The sequence below is a fragment of the Elephantulus edwardii genome, unplaced genomic scaffold (assembly GCF_000299155.1).
Source record: "Elephantulus edwardii isolate Elephantulus edwardi_28Jun2011 unplaced genomic scaffold, EleEdw1.0 scaffold00208, whole genome shotgun sequence".
Lineage (NCBI taxonomy): Eukaryota > Metazoa > Chordata > Mammalia > Macroscelidea > Macroscelididae > Elephantulus > Elephantulus edwardii.
In genome coordinates this window covers 2,548,972-2,563,411 of record NW_006399958.1, presented here as the reverse complement: position 1 = coordinate 2,563,411, position 14,440 = coordinate 2,548,972, and the positions used below count along the sequence as shown (strand labels likewise).

Here is a 14,440-nt window from a genome sequence, read left to right as displayed (position 1 = left end):
TGGGACACGGAGGACGTGCCCCCTCATAGAGGGGGGAGGTGAGACACTGACCATGAGATCCTGTGGAGAGGGAGGAGGTGGGACATGGAAGATGTGCCCCCTCGGAGAGGGAGGAGGTGGGACACGGAGGATGTGCCCCCTCAGAGAGGGAGGAGGTGGGACATGGAGGATGCAATCCTGTGGAGAGGGAGGAGGTGGGACACGGAGGATGCAATCCTGTGGAGAGGGAGGAGGTGGGACACGGAGGATGTGCCCCCTCAGAGAGGGAGGAGGTGGGACACGGAGGATGCAATCCTGTGGAGAGGGAGGAGGTGGGACACGGAGGATGTGCCCCCTCAGAGAGGGAGGAGGAGGTGGGACACAGGATGTGATCCTGTGGAGAGGATGGAGGTGGGACATGGAGGATGTGCCCCCTCAGAGAGGGAGGACGTGGGACACGGAGGACGTGCCCCTTCATAGAGGGAGGAGGTGGAACACGGAGGATGTGCCCCCTCAGAGAGGGAGGACGTGGGACACGGAGGATGCGATCCTGTGGAGAGAGAGGAGGTGGGACACGGAGGATGTGCCCCCTCAGAGAGGGAGGACGTGGGACACGGAGGACGTGCCCCTTCATAGAGGGAGGAGGTGGGACACGGAGGATGTGCCCCCTCAGAGAGGGAGGAGGAGGTGGGACATGGAGGATGCGATCCTGTGGAGAGAGAGGAGGTGGGACACGGAGGATGCAATCCTGTGGAGAGGGAGGAGGTGGGACACTGAGGACGCGATCCTGTGGAGAGGGAGGAGGTGGGACAAGGAGGATGTGCCCCCTCAGAGAGGGAGGAGGAGGTGGGACATGGAGGATGTGCCCCCTCAGAGAGGGAGGAGGAGGTGGGACACAGAGGATACAATCTTGTGGAGAGGGAGGAGGTGGGACACGGAGGATGTGCCCCCTCAGAGAGGGAGGAGGAGGTGGGACAAGGAGGATGCAATCCTGTGGAGAGGGAGCTGGTGGGACATGGAGGAGGAGGAGGAGGTGGGACACAGAGGATGTGATCCTGTGGAGAGTGAGGAGGTGGGACAAGGAGGATGTGCCCCCTCAGAGAGGGAGGAGGAGGTGGGACTCAGAGGATGTGCCCCCTCAGAGAGGGAGGAGGAGGTGGGACACAGAGGATTCGATCCTGTGGAGAGGGAGGAGGTGGGACACAGAGGATGTGCCCCCTCAGAGAGGGAGGAGGAGGTGGGACACAGAGGACACGCCCCCATAGAGAAGGAGGAGGTGGGACATGGGGACTCACCCCGGTAGAGAGGGAGGAGGTGGGACACAGCGCTCTTGTTGCTGTGACTGCAGAGTCTCCCACAGTTGTGCTCTCCTGTCTTGGGCACCACTCAGTCCTCCCACGTCTGCTCCTGGGTCCCTCTCCAGGGGCTCCCAGGAGCTTTCAGATGGTCGCATGTCCTGTGGGGTGGTTTCCCCGCCCATCCCTTTCCCTCCAAACCACTACTTCTTATTCAGATCATGTGAGCATAGGACTGACGTGGAGTAGGACCCCCCTGTGAGTCTCCCGCGTTCCTTTCTGTAGCGGAGCCCACTGACACCACTGTGGTTGGAGTTCACATCTAATTTTACCGTTTACGTGACTTGGGCCCCTCGCACGCACACGATACTGCTCCATAGTTGACCAAAACCATCAAGGGAGGGAGAAGAGACAGAAAAGGGGTGTCCACGCTTGGACAGGAGTGTGTCAGGTTCAGTAGCCTCCTTTCAGCAGACATAGTTCTACCCCTGGTCTTGCTGCCTTTGTGGCCTGAGCAAGAGGGTGGGGCTGTTGGAACACCTCGGACCCCTAGTAGACCTCTAGCTTATGGAGGAAGATGATGTTGGAACACCTTGGACCCCTTGTAGACCTCCAGCTTAAGGAGAAAGGGGCTGTTGGAATACCTTGGGGTCCTGGTAGATCTTCAGGTTATGGAGAGAGGAGATGGTGGAACACCTCAGGCCCCTGGTAGACCTCCAGCTTGTGGAGGGAAGAGATGTTGGAACACCTCTGGCTCCTGGTACACCTCCAGCTTATGAAGGGGACCATTGTGGAGGGAAGAGATGTTGGAACACCTCTGGCTCCTGGTAGACCTCCAGCTTACGGCGTGTGGCTCTGTGACAGCTGCAGCGGGGATGGACTCCCTCCTCATCTCTGGTCTCTCTCCTGCTGTGCACTGTCCCTGAACCACTTCCTCTTCTACCTCCATTTCTGCGAGCCTTGCTGTTCCTCCTTTCCACAGAGACTGCTGCTATTCAGAACGCCAGTCATGGTCTCCCACGTGGCTGCCACCATCCTTTCCTCACTGTAGCTCTCAAAGTGTTCTTTTATTTTTTAGTTATTAATTTCAATGAAGATTTACAGAGACTTTGGATTTCCATTCATTCATTGTTGCACTTTTCTCCCCTCCCAAACCTCCCCTCAGTACACCCACCTCTTGGAAAAGTAAAAGAAAAATTCTTTCACTGTTTTACAATCCCTCCCCCAGGTCCACTCTACGATGCAGCCTTCGCTCTGGACTCCTGTCATGACAAAATTACCTAATCACATACCTCTTTTAAACAGTTTTTTCCCTCCTCTGTTTCAATGCAGTGTACATAATTGAACCCATCCTTCTCAGTCTCCCCCCAACCCCGATGTCAGTTCTGTTTTACAACAGTGGCACCATGTAATATTTGTCCTTTTGTGACTGGGATACTTCACTCAGCATAATGTCCACCAGGGTTACCCATTTTTTTTTTTATTTTGTGTGTATGTACTGTCAAATCAGATCTGACTGGTACAGTAGGATATTGCGCCTCCTTCTCCGGCAGAGCATCTGGTGGATTCGAACCGTGTTCCTCTGGGATTGCAGTGCAGCTTCTTGCCACTAGGCCACCAGAGCTCCCCAAGGGTTACCCATTTTGAATAATATTGCATGAGTTCCTTGTTTTTCAATGCAGCATAGTATTCCATTGTGTGAATATACCACAGCTTCTCCATCCATTCGTTTGTTGATGGACACTTGGGTTGTTTTCAACTCCTTGCTATTGTGAACAAAGCTGCAATAAACATGGGTGTGTGTATATCTGCTTGGATGTCAGTTATGGTCTCTTTGGGGTATATTCCCAGTAGTAGAATTGCTGGGTCAAATGTTATCTCTATTTGCAACTTTCTGAGAAAGCACCATACCGCCTTCCACAGGGGATGCACCATTTTACACTCCCACCAACAGTGAATAAGGCTTCCAGTTTCCCTACAACCTCGCCAGCATTTGTTGCTTGCTGTTCTGTTAAATTTTGTTATTCTGACGGGTGAAATGATATCTCATAGTTGTTTTGATTTTCATCTCTTTTAGAGCTAGGGGTTTTGAACATTTCTTCATGTGCTTGTTAGCCATCTGATTGTCTTCTTGGGTGAAGTGTCTGTTCATATCCTGTGCTCATTTTTCTACTGGATTATTTATCTTGTTGTGGTGGTCAAGCATTTTATAAATTCTAGATATAAGTCCCTTATGTGACATGTCATTACCAGATACTTCTTCCCAGTCTGTGGCTTCCCTTTTTACCCTGTTGGAGAAGTTTTTAGATGTGCATAGAGATTTGATTCTTAGAAGGCCCCATTCATCTATTTTCTCTTCTCCTGGCAGATTTGCTGCGTGCTTTGCGTGGACTCTGGAAACAACTTCCATAAGATTCCAGACGCTCAAAGGGTCCACGCCAAGTCTCCAGGTGGGCTGGGCTTCTTTCCATGAGTTTTCACAGCCCCCTCCTCAGGTCTGGGGCTAGTGAATAGCCAGAGCTGCATAGACACTGGGCTCGCTGGGGGTCTCCCCTGATGGGGAGGAAGGAGGTGCGGTTGCATTTTGTCTGGAGGCCGAGTGGTTCAGCTTGGCGTAAGTCACCTCCTGGGGGTCTTCAGGTGCTGTGTCCTGGAGTAGGAGGAAGAATGAGAAGCACAAAGTTAGGGTGGAGCTTTAGTCCGTGCTGTCAAGCTTGTTCCGACTCCATGACCCTCTAAGACAAAGTAGCATTTGCTCAAGGCTTAAAGCACTGCCCCACCAAGGCTCCTGAGAGGGTGGTTGGTACCTGTGGGTGCCATGGAGTCATCTAGGACTCACAGCGGCACCGTGAACCGCAGATCTGGACCGGATCTCCAGCATACATGTGTTTAGTTTATTGTAGTCACCGGGTCAGTCAATCTCATAGAGCGTTGCTACCTGGGCAGGGCAGTCTGGACAAACGGAGGGAGGAGATTCACCTGATTGGGGGTCTGCTGTCGGCCCTTCATGATTTTAAACTCCTCACACGTGGAGGAAGTGGTGGCTGCTACGCGTCCGCTTGCTGAAGGGTGGTTTATCTGGGCGTATGTCCTTCCTTGGGAGACTTCATCTTCAGGGTCCTGGTGGAGAAAGTAAGAAGTAGATTAGTCTTTTTTTTATTCCACTCTTGACCTTCAGAGCACCTTAGGGAGGCTCTGGTGGCCTAGAGGTAAGAAACCGCACTGCAGTCCCAAAGTTGCATGGTTCAGATCCACCAGCCCGCTCCACAGGAGAAGGATGGACAGTCTCCTTCCATGTAATTTACTGCCTCTGAAAAGTCAGCTTATTCGTCGGTTCTGACTTGATGGCAGACAACAGCAGCTTGACCTTCATTCAGTTCATGTAGTTTTAGAGATACCAAGGGCAGGAGGGATGTGAAGCTGCAATGCCTGCACTTGGCACAGAGAACCGTCAGGTGGCAGTTGGATGTGTGGGTCTGGTCCTCTCAGAACACCAGGAGTGGAATTAGGAGCCGTCCACCGGGAGAGGCAGAGGGAGACGCCAGGTCCTGCCCCTGGTGATTTGGATTTGGGCCCTGCAGTAAGCTGACTGGGATGGTGAGGAGCGTTCTGTGTTGCATGGGGTCGATCTTTACGTCCGGTCTAGTTAAGACCCGTTCTTGGATGTCCCTCGGTCATGGGGGAGAAACAGAAAAATAGAGGCTTAGAGTTAGACCTTCTGACTCCTTGGTGGGAATTTGAAAGGCATGCCCGCTGACCCTGCCCCAAGTCCAGTGTTGAGGTTTCTAGTCCCATTAGTGACTGTGCCAGCCGCTTTGTGAGCACATAAATTGCATGGTCAGAGCATGAACCTTGGTGACACAGATGTTTGCACTCGCTTGCCAAAAGACTGATGAGCAGTAAAACCCACCGGCCATTGTGCAGGACGTGTACGTGTTGATTGGGTTCTGTAAAGATTGTTGTTGTTAGCTGCCATCAAGTCAACAGAACTTTTATTGTGACCCTGTTAAAAACAAATCAGAACCTTGCTCCCTGCGGTACCATCATCCCAGGGGCTCTTGTTGTCATGGTGATAGATTATCCTGAAGATTGTCCTGTAATAGAATAGCTTAGGAAACCCTGTGGGTGGCCCTGCTCTGTCATATAAACTTGCTTTGAAGCGGGAGTCACTCTAAGGTGCTTATTTAGGCTGTTAGCCAGCCCTCAACAGTATGAGGATAGGTAGCAGAGACTGTGGCAGAGGAAACCAGGGAGTCATAGAGCCAAGAGAGAAGAGGGGCTTCAGTATGAGGATAGGTAGCAGAGACTGTGGCAGAGGAAACCAGGGAGTTATAGAGCCAAGAGAGAAGAGGGGCTTCAAGAATGGTGGGAGCCCCGTCTGGTGATGCTGAGAGCTAGGTGCTCCGAGAGCGGACCAGTGTCCACTGGTTTGAGGTCCCAGAGAAGAAAGTTGTGGGGACATGGTCATGAGCAGAGGGGACTGACCTGGCTGCCCAGCTCCATTTCTTCCTCAGGCTGTTTGTCCTTCACAGCGGCATCTGACAGGAACAGAACAAAGGACCCTGGTTCTCAGCAGGATTCCCCAAGAACCCTCATCATCTGTCTCCCTCCCTACAGAAGGAGGCTGGGGTGAGAGAGGGTTTGTAATGTGGCCGGGACACCCAGTATCAATTTATGCCAAGTATAACCCAGGTGCAGGACTATTTATAACCAACTTCCTTCTCCCCATACCCACAGACATTCTGTAGATCCCTCCATCCGTCACCCCCCCAGGGCGGCTTCTCCCCATCTCCTTACACAAGTTCTCTTCCTGGATCCCAGTGGCTGGGCTTGAGCTGGAGGAGAGAGGAGTATTGAGTGGTGGGGAGAGAGCTGAGGTGAGTGGTAGTCTCAGAACTGAGTCTTTGGGTAGTTCTTACCTGTTGGGCAGGCTTCTGTCCTTGGACTGTGTCACCGTCGCCCCTACACAAAGTTAGAAAGTGACCTTCAGCTCCTTCTAGATTCTCCCCTCCCAGCCAAGGCTGCAATCAGAGCAGATTACATGTCTAGAAAGATGACCCCCCCCCCTTTACCCATTCAGAAGTCAGGAGGGGAAAAATTTAAACTTTCAAAGACAAAGGATGTGTTTAGGTCTTGGGTATTAAGTGTGAAAAGTAAAAAACAAAACAAAACAAAAACCCCATCTTTAAAATAGGTGCTTGATCACTTTAAAAGAAGAGAAAAATTTGTCAAAAGTTAATAATAAAAATTTTGCAAAACTTATTCCCTTCCAGTTTCTGTAGGTCTGCAGCCTAGTTGGGTTTCAGGATTTCCCAGTCGTCTCATACCTGTTGATTGGATCTCTTTCCCTCAACCATCTCTTGTATACTTTGAAATACCTGTTGACCAGTTGATTTTACATAGATCTTTGATCTTTCTTTCTTATCATCTTACTCTGATTTCAGGGTCCCTGGTGACTTAGAGGTAAGGAGCTGCACTGCAAACCCCAAACCAGTTTCAAATTCACTAGCTGCTCTGAGAGAAAAAAGATGAGTGTGAGTGTTTCTGAAGCCACTGTGCCTTGGGGGACTGTCGGCGTGTAAGTCTAGAGTACTGCTTCGAGACCACTCACTGGGAAGTTAGCTGAAAACAGCTAACAAGGGTGCAGATATGTCCCAAGAAAACAGGGTACATTTATGAGACCTCTTAAGACCCAGAAGAGCATCTGTGAAGGCATAATTAGGAGAAACTAAACTCTTTGCGAACTTGTGGAAAATACAGATTAACTAGAAGCTACCGTCCTTGAGAATTTGCAGAATATAGAGATAAGCTTTTTGTGTGTTTGTTAAGATTTTCCGAGTAAATCATTAAAAGCTCTGGTTCTTAGATATCAGAGGGCACAGTCCTTTCTGGCCCCAGAGATAATTGTTAGATATATTACTTTAGGGTCTTTGAGACAGTTGTTTGCTGTGAGGCAAGAAGTCTGGTTATTCTGATAGTTATGGAATGCTTGTATTCTCTATATATGCTGAGAAAAATAAACCTTGAGGCCGGAAGCTCTGGTGGCCTAGTGGCAAGAAGCTGCAACTACAATCCCAGAGGCGCACGGTTCGAATCCACCAGATGCTCTGCTGGGGAAGGAGGGGCAATCTCCTCCTGTACCAGTCAGATTTGGTTTGACGGTACACGCACACAAAAATAATAAAATAAAAAAAAACACCTTGAGGCCTTGGCTTTTGCCTTGGTCCCCTGTGCCTTGATTTTTTTTCTTTGTCTGTTTGTTCCTCAGTGGTGCTGTGTCCTTTAATTTTGTGTGGCTGACTGTCCTGAGGAACTGAGTACCTCTGTACTGTCATTGCTCACCCTACTGGCTGGCTGAAAACTGTACCAGTCCTGAGTTCAATTCCAAGTGAAAGGGTGACTAGAGGCCATGGTCCTGCATGCTCTCCTAATCTCTGTCAGACCAGTTGTTATGTGCTGTTGAGTTGACCATGACCCATAGCGACCCTATGTACAACAACTCTGAACCCTGTCCTATTCTGTGTTGTCTTCATTCTGTCTGACACATTATCCAGCTCTCAGATGCATAGAAGGCAGTTGGGAAGACCATGGCCTGGATCAGGTGCACCTTAGTTTCTTGACTGACATCGCTTCTTGTTACCACTCTGGAGAGATCTTTGACAGCAGATTTCCCCCCATGTGTTGTCTTTTGATTTCCTGATTGCTAATGCCAAAACTGGTAGTGCTAAGGTGTGTCTGATTCAGGCCTTGGCCATTTTGATCACTTGCTATGCATCGGAGAGCTGGGCACTGAATAAGAATGACAGTAAAAGTTGATGCCTTTGAGCTGTGGTGTTGCAAAAGAGTCCTGAACACCCCATGAACGGCCAAGAGAATGAATAGATATGTCTTGGAGAGGGTGCATCTGGAGTGCTCTTTGGAGGCAAGAATGACAAGACTTCACCTCACATCCTTTGGGCATGTTGCTGGGAGGGGCTATTCCTTGATACGAGGAAAGGTGGAGGGTTGGCAAAGGAGAGGAAGAGCCTCCACCAGGTGGGCTGACACGGTGACTGCTGCAATGGGCTCAGGTGTGTCAGGGAGTATGAGGATGGCACAGGAGAGGACTGGGTTCAGATCTTTTGTCCATAGGGTCACTATGCATCATACTTGACTCAACAGCACCTGACAGCACCAGTGCCAGGAGTGCTGATTGTGAGACGAACAAGCTGGAACTGTTATCAACCTTGATCCTTTCTCCATCCATCATGGTGCTGCTTGAGCTTCAGTCCATAGTGAAGACTACAGTCCTTGACCTTCTGCGGCAAGCACTTCAGGTCCTCCTCAGTTTCAGCAAGCAAGGCTGTGTTATCTGTAGAATGCAGGTTGTTGATGAGTCTTCCTCCAATCCTGATGCCATATTCCTCTTCATGAAGTCCAACCTCCCAAATGATGTGTTCTGAGTATAGATTGAAGAGATACAGAGGCAAGATACATCCCTGATGCTTTTCTTTCTTGATTTTGAACCACACAGTGTTTCCTTACTCTGTTCGGACAGCAGCTTCTTGGTCTAGGTTTCGCATGAGTACAATCAGGTGTTCTGCGATTGCCATTCTTCTCGATGTTAGGGTCCACTCAGGGCAACAGCTGGGGAGCCAAAAAATGTGGGCTAAGGGCACCTTAGAAACACTCCTCCATGGTCATAAGCAGAAAATGAAAACGGAAGAGATGGAAAGGAGTCACAAACAACAGAGACATTCAAGTAAAAGGAAGAGAATGTGGAAGATCTTCAAATTTCTAAAGAATCCAGACCTCCCAAACCTGTCAGGGCTAGAGAAGGCCTGGAGAGCCTGCACCTACTTGCTCTTGAAAACCTGACTTTGAAAGCTCCCATGATGTCCTGTCAGAGAAGCAGAGCTTACCCTACAGAGTAGAGTCTGTCTTTTGATACTGTGTTGCTTGAAAAATGTAGACCAGAATTTGATATTGTAAAAATATCTGGGATTCCTTTACGTCTCTTCTGTCTTGGCTTTCTAATTCTGAACGTCAAGGAGTGTTTCTAAGGTAGGCATAGCTCATGTCTTTTGACTCTTGGCTGTTGCCCTGAGCGGACGCCTAGTCTGCCCACAGGGAACCCATCACCTCGTGTGGCCACATTGTCACGACCCATGCTCATGTCACTTACTGCATTTTCTCTGGCGTTGGTGTCGGATGAACAGGAAGAGGAGGACCAGGAGAAAAGCCAGCAGGATAAAGGCCACAGAGACCCCGATCATCACTTTGAGGTACCATGGAAGACCTTGGACACAAGCGAGGGCACGGACGAGTCAGTGTTGCCCTCTTGCTCCACGCCTGTTGCACACCAGCACGTGCTGGGACCTCTGCACCCATCACCTCCATCCCACCCATGGCTATGCTGCACGACACTGCCGGCTTCCTTCTCAGCTGTGTTACAGGTGAAAAAACTGTCATAGATGGACTCGCGTGCACCCAGAATACACGTATGTCATGAAACAGTGTGGGAGCTACGGAAAGGTCCCCCGTGATGTGATAAACCACGTAACTGTGGGAGGATTGAGAAAGGAGTGTGAACTGCACTGCAATCCCAGAGGTGCGCGGTTCAAATCCAGCAGATGCTCTGCTGAAGAAGGAGGAACAATCGCCTCCTGTGCCAGTCAGATCCAATTTGACGGTACACACATAAAAAAAAAAAAACACAAACGAAAGGAGTATGACATTCCCAAATCATATCACAGCCCTGATCAAGGTAAGAGAAGTTTCTCCACGGTGGTGTTAACCTGTACGGCCTTCTACCTCAGCGGAGATGAAAAGAGGATGCAGGCCAAGGGAGCTCTGATGGCCTAGGGGCAAGAAGCTGCACTGTATTCCTGGAGGTGCTTGGTTCAAATCCACCAGATGCTGTGCTGGAGAAGGAGGGGTAATCTCCTGTGCCAGTCAGATCCAATTTGATGGTACACGCACAAAAAGTAATAAAATAAATTTTTTTTAAAATTTTTATTATTTTTGTGTGCGTGTACCGTCAAATCAGATCGGACTGGTACAGGAGGAGATTGTCCCTCCTTACCCGGCAGAGCATCTGGTGGATTCGAACCGTGCGCCTCTGGGATTGTAGTTGCAGCTCCTTGCCACTAGGCCACCAGAGCTCCCCTAAAATAAAAAATTTTTAAAAAAGGGGATGCAGGCCATCAGAGAAGGCAGCACCAGAGAGACCCTGGGAAAGAATTGCCAGGCGAAGCTGCACCACAGTCCCGAAGAGGAGCAGTTAGAATCCACCAGATGCTCTGTTGGAGAAGGAGGAGCCATCACCTCCTGTACCAGGCGGATCTGATTCGACAGCACACACTCAGAAGCGTGCCCTTCCAGACCTGGGCCTTTGAGAAAGCTGCTAGACGCGGAGATCCAATGAATGCCTGGTTTACAGATGCTGAAGGAAATGGGGATTTCTCTCCAGAACAGACAGAGGGAGAGGGTGTCCCCTCAAAGCTGGGACCCTGTAACGGGATTTTCAACCTGTTCTTCTGTAAGAGTTGAAATTCTCTTTGCTAGAGCCATCCATGTGTGATATCTCTGTGTCAGGAGCCCTAGATAACTGAGAGAGAGTTCTAGTAGCCTAATGGTAAGGAGATACGCTGTCAAGCCAAGGGTAGGTGGATCGAATCCATCATCTGCTCTGAGGGAGATTTATGGGTGGTCTCCTCCCTTGAGATTTACAGCCTCTGAAAGCCCACCAGTGGGTCAGCCAGGAGTCTGCCCTGACGTGATGGCACAGATAGCCAGGACACACTGACATGGACAGAAGCACATGCCTCTTGTCATCCAGCTCGTAAATGGCAACACTGGGATCAGAGTCTTTCGGTTCTCTTGTGCTTTTTTTCTTTCTCTCAATCCTTCTGCCTTCCTTCCTTCCTCTTGGTAAATACGGAGACGGAGACTTGGGACAGAGACGCCTCCATCAAACCTGAGTCCTCACTCATTGAGCAGCCCAGCCCTGCTGTGTCCCCTGCTCTGCTGAGCTCTGACACCGCCCCGCAGGGAACATCTGTGCACAGGGACTGTGTCTGTGGGGGGACAGTGGGGTTGGAGGGTGGGCTCTGCCTGGTCCTGAGCACAATGTCCATACAGGCCCATGTCCAGGACTCTCACTGTGGGACCTCCTCGGTTTCTCCCAGCAGCCCCGAATAGAGGTGGGAGTGTGTTCTAAGAGGAGTGAAGTGAGCCTCAGAGAGGAAATTGGACCTGCCAAGGGCCCCACAGCAGGATGTGCTAGAGCTGCCCAGGAGGAGATTGTCCCTCCTTCTCCAGCAGAGCATCTGGTGGATTCGAACCGCGCACCTCTGGGATTGCAGTGCAGCTTCCTGCCACTAGGCCACCAGAGCTCCCCTCGAGTCCTGTTCTTTCCCTCCTGCTAATGCTGCTTCTCTCAGGGCTGAGCTCACCTCGATAGAAGAGGAACACGGCTGCCCTCCCACTGTCGTCCCTCCCACACGGTGTCATAGCTGTCCTCCGACTCTCTGGTCCCTGTGTGCATCCCCTACCCCCACCCCGACAGCACACTGGGCCAGAAAGGAGAAGGAGTGGCCTTTTCTAAGGTCACTATGTCAAGAGTGGTTAAATCTTACAACCCCCAGCAGCTCCAACTTCCCCTCCCTGACAGGACCCTCTCTCCTACCTGTCAGCGGTTCTGATCTCAGGTCTGTGTGGTCCTCAGTGCTTCCTGCAGAACAGACATGGTGAGGGGCTTCAGCCCACCGCTCCTGCCCCAGGCTGGGCCTCACGCCTCCTTCTGCGTAGACCACCCCACTTCTCGTCAGGCCCCCACACCAGCACCTCACGGAGCCTGAGGTCACTGCTCTGATCCTTCCATCCAGGCCTGAGAGCGTGAAGGATTAAGTCCATCCGCTGAGAGGCCCGAGTGTGGACCCCAGGGAGCGAGGCCTCTGCCACGCACCCACTCTGGTCTCGGCCTCTTCGTGAGAGGCTACAGAGATGGGAGGTTCAGTGACGATGGAGGGCAGGGGACCTTCTGGGCCACTTTTGACCCTCCCCAGCTGCCGTCCACCACGAGGATGCAGTTTTTGCCTCAGGAACGAGGATTGAAGATAAGACTGGAGTGGGTCTTGTCCTGTCTTTTGCACCAACCCTCTGAGGTCCCCTAGAGGTGGAGCTCCTTGGGGTGACATCTCAGACTTCCTGCCTCCACTCCAGCCTGGAGTCCTCCCAGGAGGAACCCCCAGAAGGCTCTCAACTGACCATGAAGACACGGGGGGCCTGGCCAGGGTTCCTCACCTGAGACCACCAGCTCCAGAGGGTCACTGGGGCTTGACAGCAGGTAGGAAGAGGTGCTGTGTGACCTGTAGCACTTGTAGGTCCCTGCGTGGGCTGCGGTCACAGGGCTCAGGGTGAAGTTGACCTGGAGGGACCCAGCTCTGTTCTGCACGTGACGACTCTGGAGAGGCCCCGCGTGGCCCTCCTTGAACAGATGGAAAATGTTAAACCAATTTTCTGAATGACACTGTAAGGTCACATTCTCTCCTGAGGTCACTGTGGGGCCCGGATGGGCTGACAGCGTCGGCTTCCCATAATATCCTGTGATGGCAGAAGGATTGGGGGTTTAAGGAGCCATCCTCTCCTCACACCTTGTCCCCTCTGCAGGTCTGCTCCCCAGGGACCCCCTGTCCCTTATTTACCTCTCAGTATTCAGTATTCCCATATTTCCAGCCCTCTCCCTCCCCCATTCTCATAACCCCTCTTCTCAGCTCTGCTGTAGGACCTTGTCCCCTACACCTTTCTTTATGAGGGGGAACCTGGACCCCAAGCTGAGTAGGCCATCTGGATGGGGGCCTCCACACCTGCCACCAGGATGTCCAGCGGGTCACTGGGCGCTGACCACAGATAGTGGTCATGTCCACTGTAGTAGCACCTGTACTGGCCTGCATTGTCCCTGCTCACATAATAGTAGGTGAAGTTGGGACTCTGCTGACTTCTGTGAAAGTACGGAATGAGTGAAGGAGACTGTTCGTCCTTGGTCAGAACAAAGCGGTGAAATCCAGTCTCGGAGCCACACATCAGGGTCAGACGGTCCCCAGACAGCACCGGAAAGCCTGGCTGGGTCCACAGGGAGGGCTTGACGTAGATCCCTGAGAAGAAGGAGACGGGGCATCAAAGGTGGCTCCCACCTTCACACTGACTGAAGAGGCTTCACTGAGTCCTCCCTGGTCATCACACTGTCCTGTGTGAATCCACCCCTGCAGGCCACTGTCATCAATCACCTCGGACCCACGGGGCTCCCCTGAGGCTTGGATCTGACATTTTTTGGCCCCTGGAAAGAGGACATTGGTCGGGGATCCCTCACCTGTGACTTCGAGATCCAGGGGGTCACTGGGATGTGACCAGCGTCGGATGGAATATGAGACATAGGAACCGTAGCATCTGTAGGTGCCTCCGTGGGAGCTGTTCACGGGGCCCAGAGGAAAGATGGCTTCATAGAAGCCTGAAGACCGCTTAGGGTTCATTTGTCGGGGAGGGTCAGCTCCTCCCTCCTTCAGCAGATAGAGTGTGTCCACTGTGTTCTGTGATCTACACCAGAGAGATACATGTCCTCCTGTGGTCACCACGGAGCTTGGACGGGCTGAGAGGGAGGTTTGTGCATCTGCGTACACTCCTGAGAGAAAGAGGGGGCTGAGTTTAGGGAGGATACAGGCACCAGTGTCACCTCACAGGTGTCCCCTTGGAGGTATGAGGGTCCCTGCCCGGATACCCATTGGGTTCCTATTTCCTGTGAGGAGGAGCCCACACTGGAGGGAGGTCATGACTCCTCACTCTCACCTGTCACGGTGAGGGTCAGGGGGTCACTCAGCTCTGAGCGGCCACTAGAGCTGAGATGTGCACACTGGTACCGCCCAGCATTGTGTGCATAGGCTGAGAGGATGATGACGTGACCTCTTATGTCCCTTGGATTACTCCGGGTCATAGTCCTAATGAATGACCCTCCTTTATACAGTCCGTAGTCACCAGTCTTCTGAGATCCCTGACACCAGATGGTCACACGTGTCCCCTCATGGATGGTGGGCCCTGGTTCAGCCCAGATGGAGGGTTTGGAGAAGGTCCCTGGAAAGAAATCAGACCAGGGATTCCTGTCCCCTCAGTGTCCCCAGCTGTCAACTCAG

The 14,440-nt window shown here is 51.7% G+C and overlaps 1 protein-coding gene across 1 annotated transcript in view; it reads right to left on the bottom strand.

The window, feature by feature from the left end:
* Positions 1 to 3,777: 3,777 nt before the first annotated feature.
* LILRB3 (leukocyte immunoglobulin-like receptor, subfamily B (with TM and ITIM domains), member 3) overlaps positions 3,778 to 14,440 on the bottom strand; it is a 51,066-nt gene continuing 40,403 nt past the window's right edge. Inside the window, exons 10-18 of the mRNA XM_006897370.1 lie at positions 14,100 to 14,192; positions 13,627 to 13,935; positions 13,124 to 13,411; positions 12,525 to 12,860; positions 9,439 to 9,552; positions 6,194 to 6,236; positions 6,072 to 6,109; positions 5,760 to 5,812; positions 3,778 to 3,924 (exon numbers count right to left, since the gene is read on the bottom strand). Of these exons, the coding sequence (XP_006897432.1) occupies positions 3,778 to 3,924; positions 5,760 to 5,812; positions 6,072 to 6,109; positions 6,194 to 6,236; positions 9,439 to 9,552; positions 12,525 to 12,860; positions 13,124 to 13,411; positions 13,627 to 13,935; positions 14,100 to 14,192 (1,421 nt within the window). The remainder of the gene's footprint in view (positions 3,925 to 5,759; positions 5,813 to 6,071; positions 6,110 to 6,193; positions 6,237 to 9,438; positions 9,553 to 12,524; positions 12,861 to 13,123; positions 13,412 to 13,626; positions 13,936 to 14,099; positions 14,193 to 14,440) is intronic.